Here is a 25,477-nt window from a genome sequence, read left to right as displayed (position 1 = left end):
ATAGGTGACCTCACTCTTTCTTTCTAGGATAGGGTAAGGGCCACTCCATTTATCTTGGAGAGCCCTTGGTGCCACTGGCTCCAAAACCCACACCTGTTGCCCAGTTTGAAATTCAACCAGTGCAGCTTTTTGGTCATACCAGTGCTTCTGGAGCTCCTGGCTGGCCTCAAGGTTCTTGGATGCTTTTTCCATGTACTCATCCATTCTGGACCTTAGGCCAAGCACATAGTGCACTATGTCTTGTTTGGGTTCTTGAAGAGGCCTCTCCCAGCCCTCTTTTACAAGACAAAGTGGTCCCCTTACAGGATGACCAAACAGAAGTTCAAAGGGTGAGAAACCTACTCCCTTCTGTAGCACTTCTCTGTAAGCGAAAAGCAGGCATGGTAACAGGACATCCCATCTCCTTTTGAGTTTTTCAGGGAGCCCCATGATCATACCTTTCAATGTCTTGTTGAATCTCTCAACAAGGCCATTGGTTTGTGGGTGGTAGGGGGTAGTAAACTTATACTGCACCCCACACTCCTTCCACATGTGTGTTAGGTAAGCAGACATGAAGTTGGAACCTCTGTCTGAAACCACCTCCTTAGGAAAACCCACCCTGGTGAAGACACCCAGGAGGGCCTTGGCTACTGCAGGAGCTGTAGTAGTCCTAAGGGGAATTGCTTCAGGGTACCTAGTGGCATGATCCACTACCACTAGAATACATTTGTTCCCTGAGGCTGTGGGTGGCTCAAGTGGACCCACAATGTCCACTCCTACCCTTTCAAAGGGGACCCCCACCACTGGTAGTGGAATGAGGGGGGCCTTTGGGTGGCCACCTGTCTTGCCACTGGCCTGACAGGTGACACAGGAGCTGACAAACTCCTTCACCTTTTGGTGCATCTGGGGCCAGTAGAAGTGACTCACTAGCCTTTCCCAAGTTTTGGATTGCCCCAGATGTCCAGCTAGGGGGATGTCATGAGCCAAAGTTAGGAGGAACTCCCTGTACTTCTGTGGCACTACCACCCTCCTGGCGGCTCCAGGAGTGGGGTTTCTTGCCTCAGCATACAGTAATCCCTCTTCCCAATAAGCTCTGTGGGTACCACTGACATCTCCCCTTGCTTCTGAAGCAGTTTGCTGCCTCAGGCTTTCAAGAGTGGGACAGTCTCGCTGACCCCTGGGCCCAAGAGTTCAACCTGGTAAGGGTCAAGCTCCATGGACTCAGTTCCCTCAGGGGTATCTAAATCCTCTCCCTGGGGAGAGGGGTCCTGAATGGTTTGCTGTGTAGAAGCTGGTTCCCCAGTCTTCTTTCCTTTTCTCTTGGTTGGCTGGGCCATTATTCCAGGCTCCAGACCTACTTTTTCACCCTTCCTCTTGCTCTGGTTTGCACACACACCAATTCAGGGATGCCCAGCATGGATGCATGGGCATGGGCCTTTAGTTCAACCTCAGCCCAGGCTGAGGTTTCCAGATCATTTCCAAGCAGACAGGCAGCTGGCAACTTTGGAGAGACCACTACCTGTTTCAGGCCAGTAACCCCCCCCCCCCCCCCACAGCCTAAAGTTATCCCTCAGAGCTTCTACCCTAGTTCCATTCACCGAGGGGTACTACAAGTATTTCTTTAAGTTGGGTGGCCACACAGCTACAGTGGCAAACTCCACTTCTCCCAAGGAGACTAGACTGGCTTCAGTGTGTTCCCAGATTTGCTCAGGGTACACCTCTGATCCCATTTGTATGCTTGCTGCCCCAGGAGTAGCTGTACTGGGTGCCTTAGGGGCTTTGTTTTGGGGGCAAGCTACAGTTAAGTGTCCTTACTTCTTACAGGTATTACACCAGACCTTTAAGGGATCAAAGTTCTTCCCCCTATATGGTTGGGGCACATAGGGAGTAGTTTGGGTCCCACCCACCTGAACAGGTTTTTGGGGCCCTTTGGAAGACTCACTTTTTATCTTGGGGATTCTCACCACCTTTCCCCTGGGGAGGTTTTGTGACCACCTTCTTTTGGTCACCCCCAGTGGTTGTCTTGGTCACCCTAGTCTTGACCCAGTGGTCTGCCTTCTTTCCCAATTCTTGGGGAGAAATTAGACCTAGGACTACCAAATGCTGATGCAACTTTTCATTTGTGCAGTTACTCAAAATATGTTCCTTCATGAATAAATTGTACAATCCATTAAAATCCTGCACACCATGTCCAGCTAACCAACCATCCAGTGTCTTTACTGAGAAATCTACAAAATCAATCCAGGACTGGGTCTGGGTTTTGTGAGCCCCCCTGAATCTAATTCTATACTCCTCAGTGGTGAATCCAAATCCCTCAATCAGAGCTTTCTTCATGAGGTCATAGGATCCTGCCTCTGGTCCAGAAAGGGTCAGAGGCCTGTCTCTGCAGTTACCAGAGAACAGTTCCCACAGGTGTGCCCCCCAGAGAAGTTTCTTCACTTTTCTGATATCACAAGCCCTCTCAAAGGCTGTGAACCATTTGGTAATATCATCACCTTCCTCAAATTTAGGGACAATACCTTTGGGGATTTTAAGGTCAGAAGTTTCCTCCCTATCCTTATTTGTATTATTGCTGCCACCATTGATGGGTGCTAAACCCATCTCTCTCCTTTCTTTTTCTAGAGCCAGGAGCCTGGACTCTAGTTCTAATCTTTTGGCCAGCCTCACAAGGCTGTCCTCTTCACTGGGGGGTCCCCCAGTGTTCTCTCTGGGACCAGAGCCACCTGTGTAGTCTCTAGGTGTCCAGATGCTAATCCTTGGATTGGAGGGTATGGTTGCCCTCTCCTCCCTAGGGAATAGCATGGGGGGGTTGTTGTCAACCTCCTCTGCTTCCCTTTCCTCATCTGACTGGCCATCACCATGTTCAGATGGGTGGTCCTTAGCATACTCAGCCAAGAGCTCCTGGAGCCCTAGTTTGGTTGGATGCAGGCCCATTTGTACATTTTTAAGTTTGCATAAGGACCTCAATTCCTTGAAAGACAAGTGTAAGTAAGGTGTGAGGTCGAGCTCTTCCACCAGGTCCATGTTATTATTATCACTAATAGCTGGGTTTGTTTGAGACATTGTAACCTGACAGTTCTAACCCTCTACCCTGGCTATAGTGACTTTTATTTTTCTAAAATTCTAATGGGACTTAAGCACGGCCCTAGCAAGACTTTTAGTAATTTTGGAAAGACCAAGAATTCTAAAGGCAATTTTTAAGAGTTCTGTCGTGTGGTCAGATGGTAACCAAGTAGTCCAACAAATGCAAGTTTGTATCCCACCGCTGATCCACCAATGTGAGAAAGTGGCTCTGTATATACTGTTCCTTAATAGGTACAGGGTGTACAGAGTCCACAGACCCCAAGGGTTTAACAGAGGTTAAAGTTAGATATAACCTTACTCTCCAAAGTGGTAGCCTGGTCGAGCAGTAATGCAGTATCAGAGGACAGTGTAAAGCATTTGTTGTATTACACTCAGTCAGCAAATAGTTCAACACACTCAATAACTGAACTCTAGGCCAATGGTTTGTATCTAAAAAATATATGCTTGTTTTATTTTAGAACCAACACTTGGAATTAAAATATACTTTCTCGACAGGAGATGTTTCATAAAAATACTTTTGTATATGCAATAGACTTTTTAGTAAACAGTTACAAGTAGTTGCAGTAGGCAACTCTATTTCTAAACACAATACATTGAGCTCAATGATGAATTCAAATTATATGCAACAGATTACTTTTTAGATTACTTTTGTAATTCCAGGCTTGGATCCTAGATCCAGTCCTGGGTCAGTTCTCAGAATCAGCTGTTGAAAGTCGACTTTGGTACTGTAATGATTTTTAACTAATATTTAGCTATTTTAAAAGTTAGCACTTAAAAAATATTTCAGAGCAAACAATCAGATTCCCTATGGAAGGAAATGTAGGTTACAGGTACAGTAGGTTATCGTTACTTTTGTAATCCAGTACTGGGTGTCTAGACTCAGTACTGGGACATTTATCCAAATCAGGTAAGTAATTACGTTTTCAGATGTTATACGATTTTTGATGAATATTTAGAAATTGCAGAAATCAACACTTAGAAGAAATTTCACAGAAAAACAGTCAATGGTTTCCTATGGAAGAAAAATGAGTTAAAGGTAAGTATAGTTGTGGGTACTTTTCAGAGTCAGTGCTGGGCACCAAGATCCACCACTGGGAGCTCACCTAAGAGCAGGTGAGTAAATTCGTTTTTGGTACTCGGCTGATTTTTGGTGAATATTTTGAGTTTTGAAAAGTCCACACCTAAAAGAATTTCCAAGAAAAAGCCAGTCAATGTTACCCTATGAGGAAAATGAAGTTAGCGGTTTAAGGGTAAGTACTCGACTGGCAGAGTTGAAGTTCTGGGCATAGACTCAGGGGTCCCCCAGTGTCAGGTAGGTACAGTCAGTTCACCATCAGCGGTTTCAGGACGGCCGGGTGCAGAGAGAGTTAGGCCCAATGTTATCCTATGAGGGATAGGGGGGCCTGGGTTGGTGGCTGCTGTCGGGCAAGCCACGCGGCCTTGGGAGCTGGGCTCCTGGTCACTTACTCAGGGCAAGTGGGGAAGTAGGTTAGAGTAGAGTTTTCACTGCCAGGGCCACTCGGGCGGCTGGGTGCAGGGTGCTTTTGAGCCGTCGGGTGCTCGATTGATTTCTATGGGAAATCTCCAGTTTGGATAAAGACTGCAGGCTCGGGGACGAGGACTCTTCAGGTGCCACCACCACTTCGAGGGGTAAGTTGGGTAGTTGGAGGATAGGTAGGTACCCCGGCATTGGGCACAGAGGGCTGTGGGGCGCCGGGTGCAGGGGTGCCTTTTGATGTCGGAAATCTTACCCTCTTGTTGATCGCGGTTGGGGTGGCACTCTGTTCTGAGGCTGCAAGCTTCTTCAGGATAGTCGAGGGGGGTCCTTGGGTGCCGGACTCGGGGTCACAGTCACCGTGGGGTCGTCCTCGTGGGTTTAGTTCACTCCGGCACCGGCCAGGCTTGGCGGGTGCAGAGTGGGCTGGGATCGCGGTTCCGGGCTGCTGCCAGGGGTGAAAGGTAGGTTCTGAGTAGAGCCTCTACTCATGGGAGTCCCAGGGGATCAGAGTTCAAAGGTAGCCAGGTCCTCCGGGGTTTCTGAGGTTGCTGGCCACAAGAGATGCCGGGTTTGGAGCAGGAGCAAGTCCGAGGTCGACAGGCCGGTAGGGCTGGAGCCAAAGCAGTTGGTGTCTCCCTCTCCTTTGCAGCTGCAGGGCAGGTCTTCTTTTCTTCTCGCTCTTCTTGTAGTTTCGGAATCTGGGGAAGGAAGGTTCAGGGTGCCCCTAAATACTAGATTTAGGGGCGTTACAGGTAGGTGAAGGCCAGGGACCAATGGGTCCTTGTCCTGGGGTGGATACACCCCCTATCCTGCCCCTCTCCTGTGGGAGGGGGGCAGTAGCCTAATCCTGATAGGGTAGGGCCTCCCATCTTCAAGATGGCGAGAGCCCGGAGATGTGCTTCACCTCGCCTCCCCCACCTGAGGGGTGGGGTGGGCAGGCTGGCACATCCCCTGTCCTTTTATGGGGTTTCCGGCCAAGCTTCCCGCCAGAGTGGGGGGTTGCAGTGGCCTGGGGAAACTCCTAGAGGCGGCAGGCCTTTGAAGCTTCCCTTTGCTCATCCTGGGGGAGGAGATCTATCACCTCACCCAGGATGTGCATTGTTGCAGGCCCGGGAGAGCAGGGGCTCTCCCACCCAGGGGTCCAGCAACGTGTCTGCTGTGTGGCAGCATGGGCAGCCTCAGAGCAGACGTGGATTGTAGGTTAGTTGTAAGAGGGCATCTCTGAGATGCCCTCTGGGGTGCTTGGTACATTAAATCTCACACTGGCATCAGTGTGGGTTTAATGTGCTGAGAAGTTTAATACCAAACTTCCCAGTCTTTAGTGTTGCCATTATGGTGCTGTGGAGCTCGTGTTTGACGAGCTCTCAGCACCATGTACTCTTAAATGGCAGCACTGCACTTACAGGGCTCAGGAATGGACCTGGGTACTGTAGGGGCACAGGGCTCCTGCTCCTGTGCCCACACCATGGGCATAAGGCACCCAGCCAGAGGGGTTACTGACATATGCTTTGGCAGTGTGGGTGTTGGGCATGGCACACAGATGTGTGCCATGTCGACTCTTCATTTTGTCCTGCACCCAGACACTCAGCCTGCAAAGGCAGTGTGTGTGTGTGTGTGTGTGTAAGGGTACAGGGCCCCTAAGGGTGGCACAATGAGTGCTGCAGCCCTTAGGGGTCTTCCCTGGTCACAAGGCCCTGGGTACCTAGGGTACCATTTACTAGGTGCTGACATGTGGCCAGGGTTTGCCAATTTGGAGTTTGTGTGTGTTTGTGTGTTTTAAGGAAGGAACATAGGCCCTGGGCACCTGATTGGCAGGAGTCCAGGGCACACTCAGTCAAAGTACATTCAGCAATTTAGCAAAAAGTGGGGGCATACCATGCAAGAAAGAGGGCACTTTCTCACAATGTCCCAGTGCGGAATCCAGGATCCAGCACTGAGTAAGAAAAAGTAACTAACCTGCTAAGTGAATTTCCTCCCATAGGATAACATTGGTGATTCTGTGAAAAAGTTTCTAATTGTCAACTTTTGAAATACAATAATATTCTTTAAAAATCATACCTTTAACCAAAACGCATTTACTCACCTGTTTTCAGGAAATGTCCCAGGGCTGAATCTAGGATCCAGTCCTGTGGCTAGAAAAGTAATCTGAAAAGTAATTAACTGCATTTTACGTAGAAAGCCCATTCAATTGAATGAAATATACCTGCAATGTGTTGCAAACTGCTTTCTTATACCTATAATCAAAACCAGTACCAGTTGTACTTCAATTCTGAACTGTGTTCAAACAAGTCCATTACTACTGCAAAGTATTTATATGCTTACATGTACCAGGCTTGCTTGGTTCTAGAAATAAAACAGTATATTTTTTATACAATACAATTGGCTTAGAGTTCAGTTCTTGAGTGTGTGAGACCATTTGCTGAGTAAGTGTGTACATCAAATGCTTTACACTGTTCTCTGATACTGCCTCACTGCTCGACCAAGCTACCACTTTAGAGAGTAAGGTTCTATCTAACTTTAACTTCTGCCAAACCTTTGGAGACCCTTGGACTTATACACACTGTACCTCACTTTGGTACAGTATATATAGAGCCAGTTTCTTACAAGAGGTCCATTAAGTCTACCCAGTTGTGCCTTTGAAGTGGGAGAGACTTCAAAGAAGGGTCTTTGAAGTGCAAAGAGGTCCATCCGGCCCTGGCTCCAGACTTACTACTGAGGGGTATGCAGCCCTTTGTGTGGGGACAGGACACAGACTATTCAGGTGTAAGCGAGAGGCTGTGTACAGCTTCTCCCTCCAATCCTGCCAAGTTATTTTATATTCTAGAACCAAGCAAGCCTGGCGTAGGTAAGTGGTAAGTACTTTGCAGTAAATACAGAGTTTGTAACAGTTTGAATTGCAATTCTAAATGCACTTTGTTTCGACTTGCAGTATTGTTTCTGAGAAATGCAATGCTTTGTAAATACAATACATATATTTTGTGTAGGATTTTCAGTAAGATTACAGGAAAGTTACTTTTGAAATTTCTTCTCTTACACAGAGTAGTATACCTGGATACTACTCTGGGACATTTCCTGCAAACAGGTAAAAAAAAATGTGTTAAATAGTACAATTTTAAAGAATTTCTTTAGGTTTTCAACCTCCACACTTTGAAAGTTTTTCAAGAAAAACAGTCAATGTTATCCTAAGGAGGAAAGGAATACGCTACTTACCAGTATGCATCTGTTCTTGGCATGTAGAGCTGCAGATCTAAACACTATGCATAGATCGCCATCTGGTGTTGGCCCGGATGTTTGCACTTGTTTGTGTCTTGGAAAGTCTTTGGAAGTCACGAGATAGAGGACTCCTCCTTTGGATCATAGTGTGCATGGGCATCGGCTCCATCCTCAGATTGTTTTTTGCCAGCAGGGAAATGATGGAGCTTTGTAAGAAACATGAAAGATGCCCATGTATGCTGTATCTAAATAAGATAATACTGGAACAGATAAAAGTAGCAGGGGAGGCGGGTGGGCGTGTGTAGATCTGCAGCTCTACATGCCAAGAACAGATGCATACTGGTAAGTAGCATATTTCATTCGAGGCATATGAGCTGCAGATTACACACTATGCATAGATTGTATAGAAGTATCCCCTTCTAGCGGTGAACACCAGTATCTGTTGTAGTAGTTTGAAATAGTGTTTTGAGTACAGCCTGGCCCACACCAGCTTGTTGTTTAGTGTGCACAGACACAATAGTGTTTTGTGAATGTGTGCGGTGTAGACCATGTAGCTGCTCTGCAGTTATCGTCTAAGGGAATGTTCCCTAAAAATGCCATTGAAGCCCCTATCTTTCGTGTAGAGTGGGCTTAAGGAGGAACAGATAATGTACATTTTGTTTTGTGGTAGAAAATTTGTATGCATTTAACATCCACCTAGCTATCCCAGATTTTGAAATGGGGTTGCCCTTGTGTGGTGGTGAGAAAGACACGAATAGTAGTTTGGTCTTACGAAAAGGTTGTGTTCTCTCTATGTAGAACAGCAGTGCTCTTTTGACATCTAAGGAGTGAAGAGTTCGTTCTGCGACTGTTTGTGGCTGCGAGAAGAATACAGGCAGCTCTACAGATTGATTGAGGTGGAATGGAGAAATTACTTTAGGGAGGAATTTAGGATTAGTACGGAGGACAACCTTATTATGATGCATCTGCAGAAAGGGTTCCTGAACAGTTAGTGCTTGTAGTTCGCTAACTCTTCGTAGAGAAGTAATGGCTACTAGGAAAGCAGTTTTCCATGTTGAGAATTGTAGCTCACATTTATGTAGAGGTTCAAATGGAGGTCCCATTAGTCTTGTGAGAACAATGTTTAAATTCCACACAGGTGAAGGTGGTACTCTGGGGGGAATTATTCTTTTGAGTCCCTCCATATCAGCCTTTATGGCAGGTACTCTGAAAAGTGATAGATGTTGTCTATTTTGTAGATATGCTGCTATGGCAGCAAGATGCAGTGTGATAGACGTGTAGGCTAAGTTGCATCTTTGGAGGTGTAGTAAGTATCAATCAATCATGCATTTGTAAAGCACGCTACATACCCGAGAGGGTCTCAAGGTGCTGGGAGGGGGAGGGCTGCTACTGATCGAAGAGCCAGGTCTTGAGAAGTCTTCTGAAGGCCAGCAGGTCCTGGGTCTGTCGTAGGTTGGCAGGGAGATCGTTCCAGGTCTTGGCGGCGAGGTAGGGGAAGGAAGGGTCTGCCTCCAGCGGTGGTTTTCCGGATTGCGAGGAACTGTGGCGAGGGTGGCAGAGCGGAGGTTGCGGGTGGGGGTGTGGAAGCTGAGTCGATTGTTGAGGTATGTTGGTCCGGTGTTGTGTAGCGCCTTGTGTGCGTGAACGAGGAGCTTGAAGGTGATCCTCTTGTTGACTGGGAGCCTGTGCAGGCCTCTCAGGTGGGGTGCGATGTGGCTGCGTCGGGGGACGTCGAGGATCAGTCGTGCCGAGGCGTTCTGGATTCGTTGTAGTCATCTCTGGAGCTTGGCTGTTGTTCCCGAGTAGAGGGCGTTTCCGTAGTTGAGTCTGTTGGTGATGAGGGCCTGGGTGACGGTTTTTCTCGTGTCGGGAGGGATCCACTTGAAAATCCTGCGGAGCTTTCGGAGGGTGTTGAAGCAGGACGCGGAGACCGCGTTGACTTGCTTCGTCATGGAGAGGGAGGAGTCGAGGATGACCCCCAGGTTGCGTGCATAGTCGGTGGGTTCCGGGGGTGTGCCTAACGCTGTGGGCCACCAGGAGTCGTCCCAGGCTGATGGGGTGGGTCCGAGGATGAGAACCTCCGTCTTGTCTGAATTCAGCTTCAGTCTGCTGTCCTTCATCCAGTCGGCGACGGCCTTCATTCCTCTGTGGAGGTTGGCTTTGGCGGTGTTGGGGTCTTCGGTGAGGGATATGATCAGCTGGGTGTCGTCGGCGTAGGAGATGATGTTGAGGCTGTGTTGTCGTGCGAAGTGGGCGAGTGGAGCCATGTAGATATTGAACAGCGTCGGGCTGAGGGAGGAACCCTGTGGGACGCCGCAGATGATCTCGGTGGTTCTTGAGCGGAATGGAGGGAGGCGGACGCTCTGGGTTCTGCCGGAGAGGAAGGATGTGGTCCAGGCCAGGGCCTTCTCTTGAATTCCGGCGTCATGGAGGCGCGCTGCTAGGGTGCGGTGGCAGACCGTGTCGAAGGCAGCCGATAGGTCCAGGAGGATGAGGGCGGCTGTTTCTCCTTTGTCCATCAGGATCCTGATGTCGTCAGTGGCGGCGATGAGGGCGGTCTCGGTGCTGTGGTTGCTGCGGACTCCAGATTGGTATGGGTCCAGGACATTGTTGTCTTCGAGGTAGCGGGTCAGCTGTTTGTTGACAATTTTCTCTGTCACTTTTGCCGGGAACGGGAGCAGGGAGATGGGCCGGAAGTTCTTAAGGTCCTTGGGGTCCGCCTTGGGTTTCTTCAGAAGGGCGTTGATCTCGGGGTGCTTCCAGCTTGCCAGGAAGGTTGCTGTCTCGAAGGAGCTGTTGATAGTTTTCCGGAGGTGGGGTGCGATGGTTGTGCTGGCTTTGTTGAAGACGTGGTGAGGGCAGGGGTCGGATGGGGACCCGGAGTGGATGGAGTTCATGGTTTTGATGGTGTCTTCGTCGCTGATGTGAGTCCAGGCGGTCAGGCGGCGTGTGCGGGTGGTGATTGCAGGGGTGGTGGGCTAGGTGGTGGGTGTGGGGGTGTCTGAGTTGAGGCTGTCGTGGATCTCGGCGATCTTGCGATGGAAGAAAGGGGCCAGGGAGTCGCACAGGTCTTGTGATGGTGGGATGTCGGTGTTGGACCTGGGGTTGGAGAGTTCTTTCACGATGCTGAAGAGTTCTTTGGTGTTGTGTGCGTTGTTGTCTAACCGGTCTTTGAAGGCAGTCCTCTTGGCGGTTCTGATGAGTTGGTGGTGTCTGCGGGTGGCGCTTTTGTGGGCCTCGTGGCTGTCTGTTCGGTCGTGGAGCCATTTCTTCTCCAACTTCTCCAAGGTGCGCTTGGAGGGCCGGAGGTCTTCGGTGAACCAGGCGGCTTTCATGTTGGTGTGGTTAGTAGTAGAGGTTTTGAGAGGGGCGAGGGTGTTGGCGCAGTCGTTGATCCATTGTTTGAGGTTGGTTGCAGCGGTGTCTGGGTCGGTGGGGTCGGCGGATGGTCTCAGGGCGAGGGTGAGGGTGGTAGTCAGTTGGTCCTTGGTGACCTTGCCCCAGTGGCGGCGTGGTAGCTGTTGGGTGCGGTGGTGTGTGGTGGGTTTCCTGAAGGTGAAGTGGACGCATCTGTGGTCGGTCCAGTGGGGTTCGGTGGTGTGGTTGAAGGAGATGTGGGGGCTTGTGGAGAAGATGGGATCCAGTGTGTGTCCAGCGGCGTGGGTGGGTGTTGTGACGAGTTGTTTGAGTCCGAGGTTGGCGAGGTTGTCGATCAGGGTGGTGGAGTTGGTGTCGTTGTTTGAGGTGGAAGTTCAGGTCCCCGAGGAGAATGTAGTCTGTGGAGGCGTGGGTGCCGACAAGGTCGGCGATGGTGTCGCAGAACTGTGGTCGTGGTCCGTGTGGTCCTCTGAGGGTGGTGTTGGGGTCAGAGTGGATCTGGAAGTGCATGTGCTCGGCGGTGGCGAGGGTGTCGTCGGTGTTGGTTGAGACTCTGAGGGTGTCCTTGTGGATGATGGCGATTCCCCCTCCCACTCCGTTGGTGCGGTCTCTGCGGGAGATCTTGTAGCCCTCAGGGATGGCTATGGCGATGTCTGGTGCTGAGGTGGCATTCAGCCAGGTCTCCGTCAGGAAGGCGACGTCGGGAGAGGTGGAGTCTAGGAGGTCCCAGAGTTCAATGGCGTGCTTGCGAGCGGAGCGGGTGTTGAGGAGGATGCAGCAGAGGTGGTTGGGTCCGCTGGCTGGTGGTTTGTAGGGCTGGATGCTGGTGTATCTGCAGTTCCGGCAGGTGAAGGGTCCTTGGGTGTGCCTCGGGGTGGCCCGGTAGCAGGGTTGGTATCATCCGATGTTGAGTGCGTGGAGGGTGCTGGAGTCGTAGTGTAGTCTGGTGTTGCGGGGGGGGGGGGGCGGGGGCCAGGGGTTCTGGCTCTGGGCGCGGTCCAGGCGCGGATGTGCGCAAACGGCCTTGCCTTTGGCGCGCCCGCTGCGCGCTTCCGCGCGGCACCCTCCATAAGAGGCGAAGTGGGAGGGAGGAGCAGCTGGGAGGCGGGAGCGGGGCGGCCAATGGGCGAGGGCACAGAAGGAAAAAGGGGGCAGGGCCGCAGGGAGCAGCAGTGGGAAGCGGGTGGGGGGCACAGAGGGCGAGGCTACAGGAACAGCAATTAGAAGAGCAGGAAAACAAAATAACAGCCAGAAAGGGGGAGAAAAAACAGAGCAACAATACAGTACCACGAAAACCGGTACCAGGGGCACACCAGCGGCGAACCCTTGGCAGCAGCAGCAGCAGCAGTAGGGGCCGTCACGGGCAACCAGGGGGAGCCGTGCGGCGTGGGGAGTGACCAGAGGTCAGGTCACACTCACTGCCGCGCGGCACCCTCCTTAAGAGGTCAAGTGGGAGGGAGGAGCAGCTGGGAGGCGGGAGCGGGCAGCCAATGAGCGAGGGCACAGGGCACAGAAGGAAAAAGGGGGCGGGGAGCAGCGGCGGGAAGCGGGGAGCTGGTGGGGGCACAGAGGGCGAGGGTACAGGAACAGCAATTAGAAGGGCAGGAAAACAAAATAACAGCCAGAAAAGGGGAGAAAAAACACAGCAACAATACAGTACCACGAAAACAGGTACCAGGGGCACACCAGCGGCGAACCCTTGGCAGCAGCAGCAGTAGCAGGGGCAGTCACGGGCAACCAGGAGGAGCCGTGCGGCGTGGGGAGTGACCAGAGGAGCCGATGATGTGTTGGATAGACACATCTAGGGGATCAGTGTTGTTGTTATGACAGTATATTACAAATCGTTTCCACTTGGCTGCATAGCATGCTCTAGTGGTAGGCCGTCTAGCTTCTTTAATGACGTTCATACAGTCAGGAGGAAGGTTAAGGTAAACAAATTCTAGGACTTCAGGAGCCAGATCGCTAGGTTGAGCTGAGCTGGGTCTGGGTGTTGGATTTCTCCATGGTTCTGGGTTAAGAGGCGTGGAGAGAGGTGTAATTTTTGGTGCGGAACTACGGAGAGTTCCAGCAACGTGGTGTACCATGGTTGTCAGGCCCAAGTTGGAGCAACTAGGATGATCGTTAAGGAGTGTTGCTGCAGTTTGCGCCCCACTAGTGGGAGAGGAGGAAAAGCGTACGCAAATCTGCCTGACAAGTTCATCCATATCGCATTGCCTTTGGACAATGGGTGAGGATACCTGGCGGCGAAGTTTGGGCATTTGACATTTTCTTGGGTGGCGAAGAGGTCCATCTGTGGTTGCCCCCACATCTGAAAAAATGGTTGAAGAACTTGCGGATGAAGTTCCCACTCGTGGATTTGTTGTGTTTGACGGCTCAACAGATCGGCTATTGTGTTTTGGACTCCTGGGACATGTTGGGCTAGGAGAAATATGTTCTGAGGTATAGCCCACCTCCATATGCTCTGTGCGAGCTGCAGAGTGTGTTCCGCCTTGTTTTTGTATACAATACATGGCTGTCATGTTGTGCGTGCGGACTAAGATAGCTTTGCCTGATGTGTTTTTGAAATGCTTTCAAGGTTAGGAATATGGCAAGTAACTCCAGGTGGTTGGTGTGGAGTAACTTTGGTTGAGGTGTCCACCTGCCCTGCATGGTGTGATGTAGCAGGTGAGCTCCCCAGCCGGAGAGCGATGCGTCCGTTGTCAAAACCATTTGAGGAATCGGCTTTAGGAACGGTCGCACTTTGGAAAGGTTTTTGGTGGTCCACCACTGCAGAGAGCGATGGGTACGACCGTCTACCAACACCAGATCTGTTAGCTGAACTTGAGCCTGGTTCCATTAGCGTGCCAAGCACTCTTGGAGAGGACGCATCTGGAGTCTTGCATTAGGCACTATGAATATGCAAGAGGCCATCATCCCTATGAGTTGCATGAACACTCGAGCTGGAAGAGAGTGTTGCAGTTGGAATTTGGTGAAAAGAGCTTGTATGCTTGCTATCCTGGCGGGACTGGGATAGGCCAGCGCCCTTGAGGTGTCTATTGTGGCACCGAGGTATTGTTGCGTGTGGGACGGTTGCGGCTGGGACTTGGCGTGGTTTATTGTGAATCGCAGGTCGTGAAGTTGTTGAATAGTGGCGCAAGAATGTTGTACACACAGATTGTATGAGCTGGCTTTTATGAGCCAGTCGTCTAGATATGGGAAGACGTGGATGTGTTGTCATCTTAGGTGTGCTGCCACCACCGCTAGGCACTTGGTAAACACCCTTGGTGCTGTGGTGACTCCGAATGGGAGTACTTTGAATTGATAGAGCTGACCGTCCACTACGAATCTGAGATATTTTCTGTGAGCGCTGTGAATGGGAATGTGGAAATAGGCATCCTTGAGGTCTAGGGTAGCAAGGAAGTCGCTGTGTGAAAGCAGAGGAAGGACCTGCTGAAGTATGACCATGTGGAAATGGTCTGAGTATGTATAGGTTTAGGGGTCTGAGGTCTAAAATAGGCCTTAGAGAGACGTCTTTTTGGTATGAGAAAATAGAGGGAGTAAACTCTCTTGTTTTGTTGGTGATGGGGAACTGGTACTATTGCGCTTTTTCGTAGGAGGGAGATTACCTCCTGCTTTAGCAGTAACATATGTTCTTGTGACATTGGATGCTGTTTGGGTGGTATGGTTGGGGGGGTAGATGTTAGTTCGAGACAGTAGCCTGATTAAATTATCTGTTGCACCCACCTGTCTGAAGGGATGTTTGCCCAGGCAGGGAGGAATTGGTGGAGTCTTCCCCCGACTGAAGTGGAATGGTCTGGGGGAAGTGGAGGGAAGTCATGGGGTGGGGGTGGAGGCAGAGCGGGAGGAGTTGTTTTTGCCTCTGACTTTGCTGTTGTCCCCCCTGTAGCCACCCCTTTGGTAACTTCTAGTAAAGGGGGACTGGGTGGGAGCCTTGTAAAAAGTGGAGGGGCTATCAGAGGAGTAGCCTCTGTGGGTGCTTCTGAAGGATGCGCGACGAAAGGACCGTCTGGGAGCTTGCAACTGCAAGGCTCCAATAGATTTGGCTGTGTCTGTATCCTTTTTCATTTTCTCAAGTGATACGTCCACATTGGGGCCAAATAGGTGTTGCTCATCGAATGGCTTATTGAGTATGGAACTCTGGACTTCAGGCTTAAAACCGGAGATGAGTAACCAGGCATGCCTACGCAAAAGGACACTGGTGTTTATTTCTCTTGAGGCGGTATCTGCCACATCAAAGGCACAACAGATGGAGGTGTTAGTGATGGTTTTACCTTCCTGCATGAGTTCATTAGACCTGTTCATACCTGTCGGGGAGGTGCTGCATTATGGACTCAAGTTCATCATAATGTGCACTGTCATACCTGGCTAACAGCACTTGGGTATTAGCAATGCGCCATATGTTTGCTGCCTGTGACGCTGGCTGTTTTCCAGAGGCGTCCAGGAGTTTAGATTGCTTATCTGGTGGTGGTGCGTCACATGATTTTTGGGAATTGGCTCTTTTCCTTGCATTAGAGACTACCAAGGTGTCTAGAGGTGCAGGCCTTTAATGTATGCTGGATCAGTAGGAGCCGCCTTATACTTTTTCTATTCTCGAGTTGATGACTCGAGCCCTGACTGGGTCTTTGAAGATCTCTGGTGCATGGTTAATGACCCCTTTAAGCATAGGTAAAATTGAGGTGGACCTTTGTGTGGTTTCGAAAGTGTCCATGAGAAAATCTTACTCTACTGGGTCTGTATGAAGGGCAACCCCGTGTTACTGGGCAGCTCTGTGAAGGAGCTGGTTGAAGCCGATATTGTCCTCTGGAGGGGAAGGCCTGGAGGGATAGATGTCATCTTGTGGGGTGTAAGGGACGTCTGGGACACTAATCATCCCAGGGGTCTGGGGAGCCAGTAGGGGTGTAGGGTCCCCTAGGAGTAGATTGTCTGCACCTCCCCCTGCATCATCTGAAGTGTTATCATCATCTACTGGGGTAAGTGATGGTGTAGGAGAGCGGTGTGGTGGTGGGGGAGGAGGAGGAGGAATAGGAGAAGGGATCCTTAATGGAGAGGTAGCAAAGTCTCTCTTTTTGGGTGGTGGTGCCTGTGCAGGCGTATCTAGGGGTCTTTTCTTGATGCTAAGCATTAAATGACCAGTCTTAGGATCCTTCACAAGAGTCTTTTGGGTAGGATCTTGACGAAACAGTTCTTCTGTGGGAGGCAGATCCTTCGGAGTCGACTGCTTCGATGCCGTAAGCTTTTTCGGCGCAGACTCGGTAGCAGTTCTAGGTTTGGAACCGTGCAGTTTTGCAGTGTCATTGTCCGATGGAACCTGTTGTTTTTTCGGTTCCAAGGTCTTTGGCTTCGAAGAATCCGAGTCGGTGCTAGCCTTCGACGCCGAGTGCTTAGATGTCGAAGCAGCGGTCGGCGTGGATGAGGAAGAGGACGTCTTCTTTTTCGGTGCCGAAGTATGTTTTTCGGCACAGAGTGTAGGCTGACTCGAGCCCGAGTCACCTAAAGGCTTAGAAGGCTTCTTTACCGGGCCCAAAAGCGGGGCATGGGAAACAGTCTCGGTGTGCACCTGGGCCCTACGGTGAAGGTGGTACCAAAGCCTTTTTTTATAGTGTCGGGTTGGGTCAGGATCGACATCTGTACTCACAGCCCTCTGAGCTGGAATTATGTCATCGACGTTGGAGTTATCTGCTTCGGAGGCGCTGATGATGCGTTCTTCGGCCCAACCTTGCTCCGGAACATCGATGCCTTCTTGGAAGATGTCGTCAGGGATCAAAGATGACGAGCGAGCCATTGTTCTTCTAGCTCGTCGGTCCCGGATCGTCTTCTTGGAGCGGAAGGAGGCGCAAGCTGGACAGTCTCTGGCCTCGTGCTCCGGTGAGAGGCAAAGGTTACACACCTCATGCAGGTCGGTGTGGGGAAACTTCGACCCACAGAAGACACTTTTTGAATGGCATCCTTTCCATGAGCTGGAGATGAGGCCCAGGTAGGCCCGAAGGCCTTCGTCGACAACCGGAATCGAAGACTTCGAAGTTGAAGGGTCGCGTGGATTGGGAAAACGAGATCGAAATAATACCGTCGAGAAGGGAAGGATTGTGCGTTGAGAGAACACATCCGAGCCCGATGGCGGAAAAAACCAATCTGAGGATGGAGCAGATGCCCATGCGCACTATGATCCAAAGGAGGAGTCACATACCTCGTGACTTCCAAAGACTTTCCAAGACAAAAACAAGTGCAAACATCCGGGCCCAACACCAGATGGCGATCTATGCATAGTATGTAATCTGCAGCTCATATGCCTCAAACATTGTGTTATTGGTTTTAAGGTATTTGGTAGTGAGAGCTCTTGTTACACCCTCAGCGGCACTAGGGCAGCCGGGTGCACAGTGCAGACGCCCAATGTTATCCAATGGGGGATAGGGGGCCTCCGGTTGGTGGTTGCTGACGAGCAGGCCACTTGATTGAAGGAGCAAAGCTAGACTTCAGTTCAGGACAAAAAGGGAAACAAAATAGCACCAAAGGTGCGCCCTCAGCAGCACTAGGGCGCAGGTGCAGGGTGATGTTTCGACGCCGGGTGCCCTGTTTGCAATGGGAAATCTACGGTTTGCAAAGGCACTGCAGGCTTGGGGACGGCGGTCTTCTGGGTGCGACCACCACTTTGAGAGGTAAGTTGGGAGGTTTGGTTAGGCACCGTCGCTTAGGGCACCCAAATCCGTGGGGCGTCTGGTGCAGAGGTGCCTTTTAGGGCTGGATCTTCTTACCAGCTCCTGGTCGTGGTTGGGGGGACCTTCCGGATTTAGGCTGCAAGCGTTGGCTGGAGGTTAGAGGTAAGTCAGTGGGTCGCTGGATCTCGGGTTAGGATCACCAGGGAGACCTCCTCGTGGTGTTTGACCACTCAATCTCGGGCTGTGGATGGCGGGTGCAGATTTGCCGTGTCCGGCCGGAGCCAAATGTTGGAGATGAACAAATCTGGTGTTCGCGGGAGACAGTCTTTGTGGTTGAAGGCAGGCAGGTCCTCCGAGGTTTTCGAGGTTGCTGGAAACACCGGGATTTCGTAGGAGCAGGTTCGAGGTGGAGACAGGCCTGTAAGGCTGGGGCCAAGTCAGTGGGCGTCGTCTTCTTGTTACCTTCGGCACGGCTGTTTGGTACTCCTTTTCTTAATGGTCGTTGCTTGTCTAAACGCATTCTCTCAACTGCTTACAGGTGGTACACTAGTACTGGATCCAGGATCCAACACTGAACTAGAAAAAGCAACAATAACCCCACATACCTGCTAAGTGAATTTCCTCCCATAGGATAACATTGGTGATTCTATTAGAAAAAGTTTTTTAAAGTCAACTTTTAAAAAAACTAAATATTTCCTAAAAATTACAACAGTAACTAAATCGTATTTACTCACCTGTTTCGAGGAACTGTCCCAGGACTGAATCCAGGATCGAGTCCTGTGGTTGGAAAAGTAATCCTTAAAGTAACTAATTGCATTTAACTTGAAATTCCCATTGAGCACAATGTATTATTTGAAATTGTGTTGCCTATTGCAACCACTGTAACCATTGTATTCATAAGTCTATTGCCTATTGAAAAGTATTTATCTAAAGCATCTCAATCTGAGAAAGTATATTTTGATACCTATTGTTGGTTCTAAAAATAAAACCACTACCTATTTTTATACAAAAACTATTGGCCTAGAGTTCAGTTCTTGAGTGTGTGAGTCCATTTGCTGACTGTGTGGGAGCAACAAATGCTTTACACTGTCCTCTGATACTGCCTTACTGCTCGACAGAGCTACCTCTTTAGAGAGTAAGGTTATATCTAACGTTAGCCTCTGCCAAACCTCTGGGGACTGTGGACTCTGTACACACGGTACCTATTTGGGAACAGCATATACAGAGCCACTTTCCTACAGTGTGTTCTCCTTCAACTTAACCAACACATTGACAGCTACTCACCAATCAGGCTGCAGCACAGAGACAGCGATCCTGAACATCTTGGATGATGTCTATAAATCACTCGATGCAGGCCGTGGCTGCCTACTCATACTCCTCGACCTGTCAGCAGCATTTGACACGGTTGACCATAATCTGCTCATAAATGCACTCCGGGAAAGAATTGGTGCGGACGAGGTGGTCCTAAAATGGTTTACCTCCTTTCTTCAGAACCACTCACAAAGAATAAAAATTCACAGCTTCATGTCTGACCCTCTCCCCATAACCCAAGGAGTCCCACAAGGATCGGTTCTCTCCCCATTTCTGTTTAACATCTACATGGAACCCCTAACCTCCATACTCAAAAAAGCCAACATCCCCTTCCACCTCTATGCAGATGATACCCAGATCTACCTAGAAACATCGTCACTAGAAGACATACAGAAACTAAACAACCTACAAGAAGTCCAACACTGGTTATCCCATAACCACCTTAAACTCAACCAAGTCAAAACGGAAATCCATTTTATTTACAACAAGGAGCAGACCCCCCTCCTAGCCACAGAATGGCCAAAATCCATCAACGCTCTTAATTGCAAGCACATCCTGGCAGACTCTGTAAAATCCCTGGGTTTCATCCTGGACAAACATATCAAGAATACAATAAAGAGCGTATTCTTGAACCTAAAATTACTCAACAAAATAAAACCCTTCATTCTCCCCCTCCCTCCCCCCCACGACCTTAAACTGGCCACTCAAACCCTGGTGCTGTCCAGATTGCACTAAGGGAACGCAACTCTCACTGGCACGCCAAATTCTCACCTAGCTCCCCTCCGCAAAGAAATATGACCACATCTCTCCCTCCTAAACTAACTAAAATGGCTACCAATCGAAATGCCTGCCAACTTCAGAACTGCCTGCCTCACACACAAAGCTCTTCACACCGGAAAACCGGCTTCCAAACTCAATAAGACACGACAAACTAGGAACCTCCAGAGCACCAATACCCTTCTTCTCATTCCACCGAAAGCCCGCAAACAAAAAACCCTGCCTCGATCGTTCTGGGGAAATGCACCCAAAATCTGGAACTCCATACCAGTTCACATCAGGACCAACCCCTCATTCATAAACTTCAAAAGCCAGCTCAAAGACCTCTTCCTCAACAGATCACACCCGAAGGGAGAGATGTGACAGAGCCCCTTCACCAAAGGAATCCTGCTAAGCACAGAAACTAGACTCCTCAACAAGAAGTCTTTCCATCACCTGTTCCCCTTCCCTTTTAGCCTCGCTCCCAAGACTGCCCAAACAAGATTCGACACAAGACAATGCTGTCTATTGTAACACTATATATTTGCTTCACTATATATGTTGTAAAGCGCTCCGATACCTCCGGGTCTACCCAACGCTACATAAAACTCTTAAATAAATAAAAAATAAATATTAAGCTACCCTCCTGTGGGAGGAGGCATAGACATAGCCCTGATTGTAGGAGTCCCATCATCATCTTCAAGATGGCAGGGACTGAAAAATGTGTGCTTAACTTCGCCTCTTCCACCAGAGTGTTGGAGTTGGCAAAGATGAGTTTTCCCGCCAGTTTCCATCCCACAGTGGGGGTGTAAACCAGGTGCTGCCATCTGCTGCTAGCAGCAGAGGCTGGGGTTGCATTACAATAGGCAGCAGGGCTATAAAGCTTCCCCTTTGAGCACTGGTCCATCGTGGGGGAGGAGGTGAGACACCTCTGCCCAGGATGTGCATTGTTTCTGGTCCCAGAGAGCAGAGGCTCTCCACCCAGGGGTCCAGAAACATGTCTGTGTGTGGCAGGCTGCCTAAAGCCAGTCAGGGCCACACCAGGTTCGGTAGATTTTCAAGAGCACCTCCGAGGTTCTGCAATCGATCCACATATTCTCACACCATATTTCCACTGTCGGCAGCCTGTGGTGCGGGTCCCAGGCATTTTGAATTCATGTCAAGACCTTAGCCTCTCAGACCCCCTCCCTCGCCTGTAATGTATGATGATGGACTATGCCAAATTGTTTGTTTTTGGTGTTGCTGAATTTTCTTCTAGACTATGTTAACTGGGCTTTTCCTATTCCTTCAAAAATTATGGCCTGCGTAAAATGTCTCTGCTCATGTCCCTGGGCTGATCCTTTTGACAGGGTTTGAGTGTTGCCCAGGTGATTCTTGGAGGTCCTGTACACATATCTACTTCCCCTCTCTGCTTAAATTTCTCAAAGGCTAAAATAACAAGCCTCAATGTTAGAGGCCTCAATAAAAAGGCGGTTCAGTCTTTTAGAAAGCAACATTTGCCTTTTGCAACAGACACTTATTACCCAAAGACATTCACTGCATGCAATCAAAATGGTTTCGTCTTCAACTCTGGTCTTCTACCTCAGCTAAACAAGGGGGAGACATCATTTTTCTCTCTCAGAGCTTTCGAGGGAAAATATTGACCAAAGTAGTTGAGCTCAAAGGGCGACCCCTTGCTTAGATTTTGCGTAGGCACTTTTCACTTCACCATCGCCAACAAATATGCTCCTAATGAACATCAAGAAACGTTCCTCACAAGCGCCCTTACTTCGGTCTTGCATTCCCAAAACTGTGATATATTGATCGGTGGTGATTTGAATCTTGTGACGGACAATGCCCTAGATCGCTCTGGTCAGTGTTCTGGTGAGGTCAGTGCCTTTTCCGCACTGACCGACTAGGACTTGCGCGATGTCTGGGGAACCTCTCATCTCAATACGCAAGATAAAATATTTTATTCTGCAGCGCATATAACATGCCCAAATTGACCACTTCTTGGCAACTTCAGCCTTCCAGTACCTAGTCTCCGAGTCTTATATTGCTCCTCATTCACCTTCTGATTACGATCCCCTACCTTCCTTGCACGCTTCGACCGAGCTATTTAAAGGCATTGCGCTGGCACCTTAGGGAGAGTCTCCTTCAAGCCCCGTCCACTATTTTCTCCACAGGACAGACTATCCTACACTACCTTCAAACTAATGACAATAAACACGTTTCTATCTTCACTCTGGGAAGCATTACAATTGGTGGTGAGTGGGGAATTTATTGCCATTTTGGCTGCTGAATATAAGAAATTGAAGGAGAAGCAGCAGACACTTGCACAGAAAGTCTGAGTACTTGAGACCATCCATATGAATGCTGGGGCAACCCGGGTTTGGAGGGAGGTGGAAAATTCACGCTTACTGATTTTTACTGCGCAGAAAGCGCTTTGGTCCGCTTTAAGCATAAGTTTTACTTGGGTAGTAATGATTGCGGTAGGATGCTTGCTAAGAGCTCAAATCCACGCTGGATCGGTCCAAGCGATCAACACCAGCCTGTCTACAGATTTGGGTATGGACCCTCTAATCACATACGCATTTAAGAACTTTCATAGCACCCTACATACAGCCACGGATAATTCTACCACAGAGTAAAAGGACTTCCCCCATTGATAACCAATCTACTCCCTCATTTCCCATGACGCAGATTTTCTCCATAAACCCACTCATATCAAGGAATTAGTCTCGGCCATAGCCGCCTGAAATTGATGAAGTCCCTGGGCCCGGAGAGCTTCCCCACACAATTTTATAAACGGTTCTGTCCCGAACTGGCCCCTGTCCTTACACGCTTGTTTAATTCCTTCACCACACAGGCTACCTCACAGAATATGTTGGTGGCATCGATATCAGTTATTCATGCTTCCGGCAAGGATTCTGAGCTTTGTGGGTCCTACTGACCCACATCCCTCTTAAACATTGATGCTCACATATTCACATGCATCCTAGCCCATCACCTTAACCCCATGACAGGGATAATTGAACCAGACCAATCCGGTTTCATACCCGCCCGCCAATGAGGAGATAGCAATAGGCGTATCTTTCATTTGCTAGACAAAACTACACTCACATCAACAGAGGCCTTTTTCCTTTCAATAGATGTAGAGAAGGCGTTTGATAGGGTCCAATGGCCCTATCTCTTCAGGATTCTGGAGCTCTTAGGCTTTGGCATCACTTCTGACACGGAGTCAGTAGTATATACCGAACACCCATGGCTGCTGTGTGTTAATGGGGACTCATATCAACCTTTCCCCGTCAGACGAGGTACTCGTCATGGATGTCCCACTCCCCCACTCCCTCCCTCCCCCCCCTCCTTTCTCCTCTATATATGAAACCCATAGTCCAACGTCTCAGGTCACACCCAGATATTTCTGGGATTCGATTCAGAGGGACCCAGCATCTTATTAGCCTTTTCTGCCGATGATGTTAACCTGTGCCCTTGCCCCAGAGACCCTCAAGAACTTAGCCCCATTGTGGGTTTCAACAGACTTGTTCCCAAGTCTCCACTTGCAGCATTTGTCTGCTCACAGGTTTCTCTATAGACTTCAGCTGTAGTGTTAGACGCTACCATTGTGACCAGCACCTCTGCACCCGGAAGCACCAGGGCAGGTAACCCAAAACTGCTAGTGGTCCTGAGGACTATGGCCCCTTCTTACCTTAAGTCCAGAAGAACTACCCTGTAAGTCATTTGCAAGTGACCCTATGCAGAATAGGTTTCTCCCATAGGATAACATTACCGCGTTCGACGTTCATGCTGAAAATCTCTAACTGGAAAAGTACTTACCTAATCTAAGAGATCTTGCTGTCTAAAAAAATATTTTATGTTATTTTAATTAGTATCAGCGTTTCTCATTTGACAGTGTGTGCATCAAATTTCTAACACTCCCCTCCAATAAGCCTAAGGTTGCTTGACCACACATTCCACAAATAGAGCACCTCGGGATTGCTGGAGCGGGATGGCTAGAGCAAGCCCCTGTCCGCCAGAAAGGGCTACCTGGACACTCTGCACAGTGCACCTCATTAGGGTACACTAAATAGAGAGCCAGCTTCCTACATGCATGGACTGTAAGAAATTCAAACCGGAGGCGTAGATTTTCCGTATCAAAGGGGTCACAAATATCTTCTGGAAACAACACAAAAACAAAGGCTTAGGCATATGAGGATTTCAAATCACGCTTCGGCTACACTTGATGAGCAGGAGTCCTGTTACCAAACAGTGAAGCTCCAATAGTATTGTATAAATTGCAAGTTACGCTCTGGTAAATAACTATTTTTAGATTCACAGTTATTTAGACTAATTTAAGAGTGGGTGGTGGACTGTAGAGGTTCTATTGCATGGTAGCAAAAGTATTATATAGAGTGCAGCAGGGTAGACGTTCACAGAACAACCTTTGAAGTTGCATTTCATGTGTCGAAAGGACTAGCTACAATAAAAAAAAAATCTTCCCATATAGCATCTCGGACTTCAGCACACACAATAAGCCAAGTAAACATTGAATTAGGGAGAAGACCTACAGGAAAACTTAAGGACAGCAACAGAGTTAAAGCCTGTGCTCTTAAAACATATCATGATTTAAGCAAATTCAGCTGAAAAACCTGCAGAAACCATACAAGATATAAAAACATCTATACAAATTTAATCTACTTGGCAGATTGCGCTGCCTTTTTTTGAACCTAGTCTGGCTTGACGAGCAGCAGTTTGAGAATGGAGGCAGCTTACTTCAAAAAGTTAAAGGGCTGGTCAATAAATACTCATGGTATATATGCAGGGTAGGATCCTAGAACAGGGAAAACAAACAATCGCCTTACCTTCCTCTACTGCCAGTGCTTGAGGAACTTGGTGGCCTCACTGGTGTGTGCGAATTTGACAAGCCTACAGAAAAATAAATAGAAAGCACCTTTTACACATTTAAACACCATAAGAGCTTAGCATCGGTGTGTCATCGACAAACATTAAAAACATGTAGCTGAAATACTGAATGAGATGAGAGAAAGGTTTAATAGGAAAGGTTAGTTGCAATCAAAATAAAAGTTTGCACAGCAGGGATCTTCATAGAAGCCATAAATGTTGAGCTATCTACTCCTGCATGAGGGTGTCCTGGAATATTTCATAACTGAAAACCTTTAAAAATAAATCTGGCATTCTGAAATGCAGATAATTTTGCCATAGTCTCTCTGAGGGTAAATTAACTATTTGTTTTTTAAATACTTAAGGTCACATGAAAAATCTTCTGCGTAGTAGAGCCATAAGATTGGCAGAAAACCCCAGCTTTAACACAAGGCCCACTACTAGCAAAAGTGGATGACATGACTAAAGCTGAATCTAAAGTACCATACAATAGTTTGGGATTACCCAATAGACTACAGACACTACTAAGCAATATTTGCAACAGACGTGGGCTGCTTCTATTTTGGCACCACATGCAAGATGGTGAGGTGAATTTGATTTAGTGATGAACTCCCATGTAAGAAACTTAGGGAGTCTGGCATGTTAATTTTATAAAGGGGTGAATGGAAAAGAAATGTTGAATAAAATGTTATTTTACCTATTAACAGAAAGGAAATCAATTCAC

The 25,477-nt window shown here is 48.9% G+C and overlaps 1 protein-coding gene across 2 annotated transcripts in view; it reads right to left on the bottom strand.

Annotated features, from left to right (window-relative positions):
- Positions 1–25,477, bottom strand: part of TRIM33 (tripartite motif containing 33) — a 695,715-nt gene that overhangs the window by 429,132 nt on the left and 241,106 nt on the right. For both annotated transcript variants that reach the window (XM_085652097.1, XM_085652090.1), the window contains one exon: positions 24,714–24,777. In XM_085652097.1, the coding sequence (XP_085508223.1) occupies positions 24,714–24,777 (64 nt within the window). The remainder of the gene's footprint in view (positions 1–24,713; positions 24,778–25,477) is intronic.

Source organism: Triturus cristatus, chromosome 1_1 (genome assembly GCF_964204655.1).
Source record: "Triturus cristatus chromosome 1_1, aTriCri1.1, whole genome shotgun sequence".
In the NCBI taxonomy this organism is placed as follows: Eukaryota; Metazoa; Chordata; class Amphibia; order Caudata; family Salamandridae; genus Triturus; species Triturus cristatus.
This window is presented reverse-complemented; position numbering and strand designations above follow the sequence as displayed.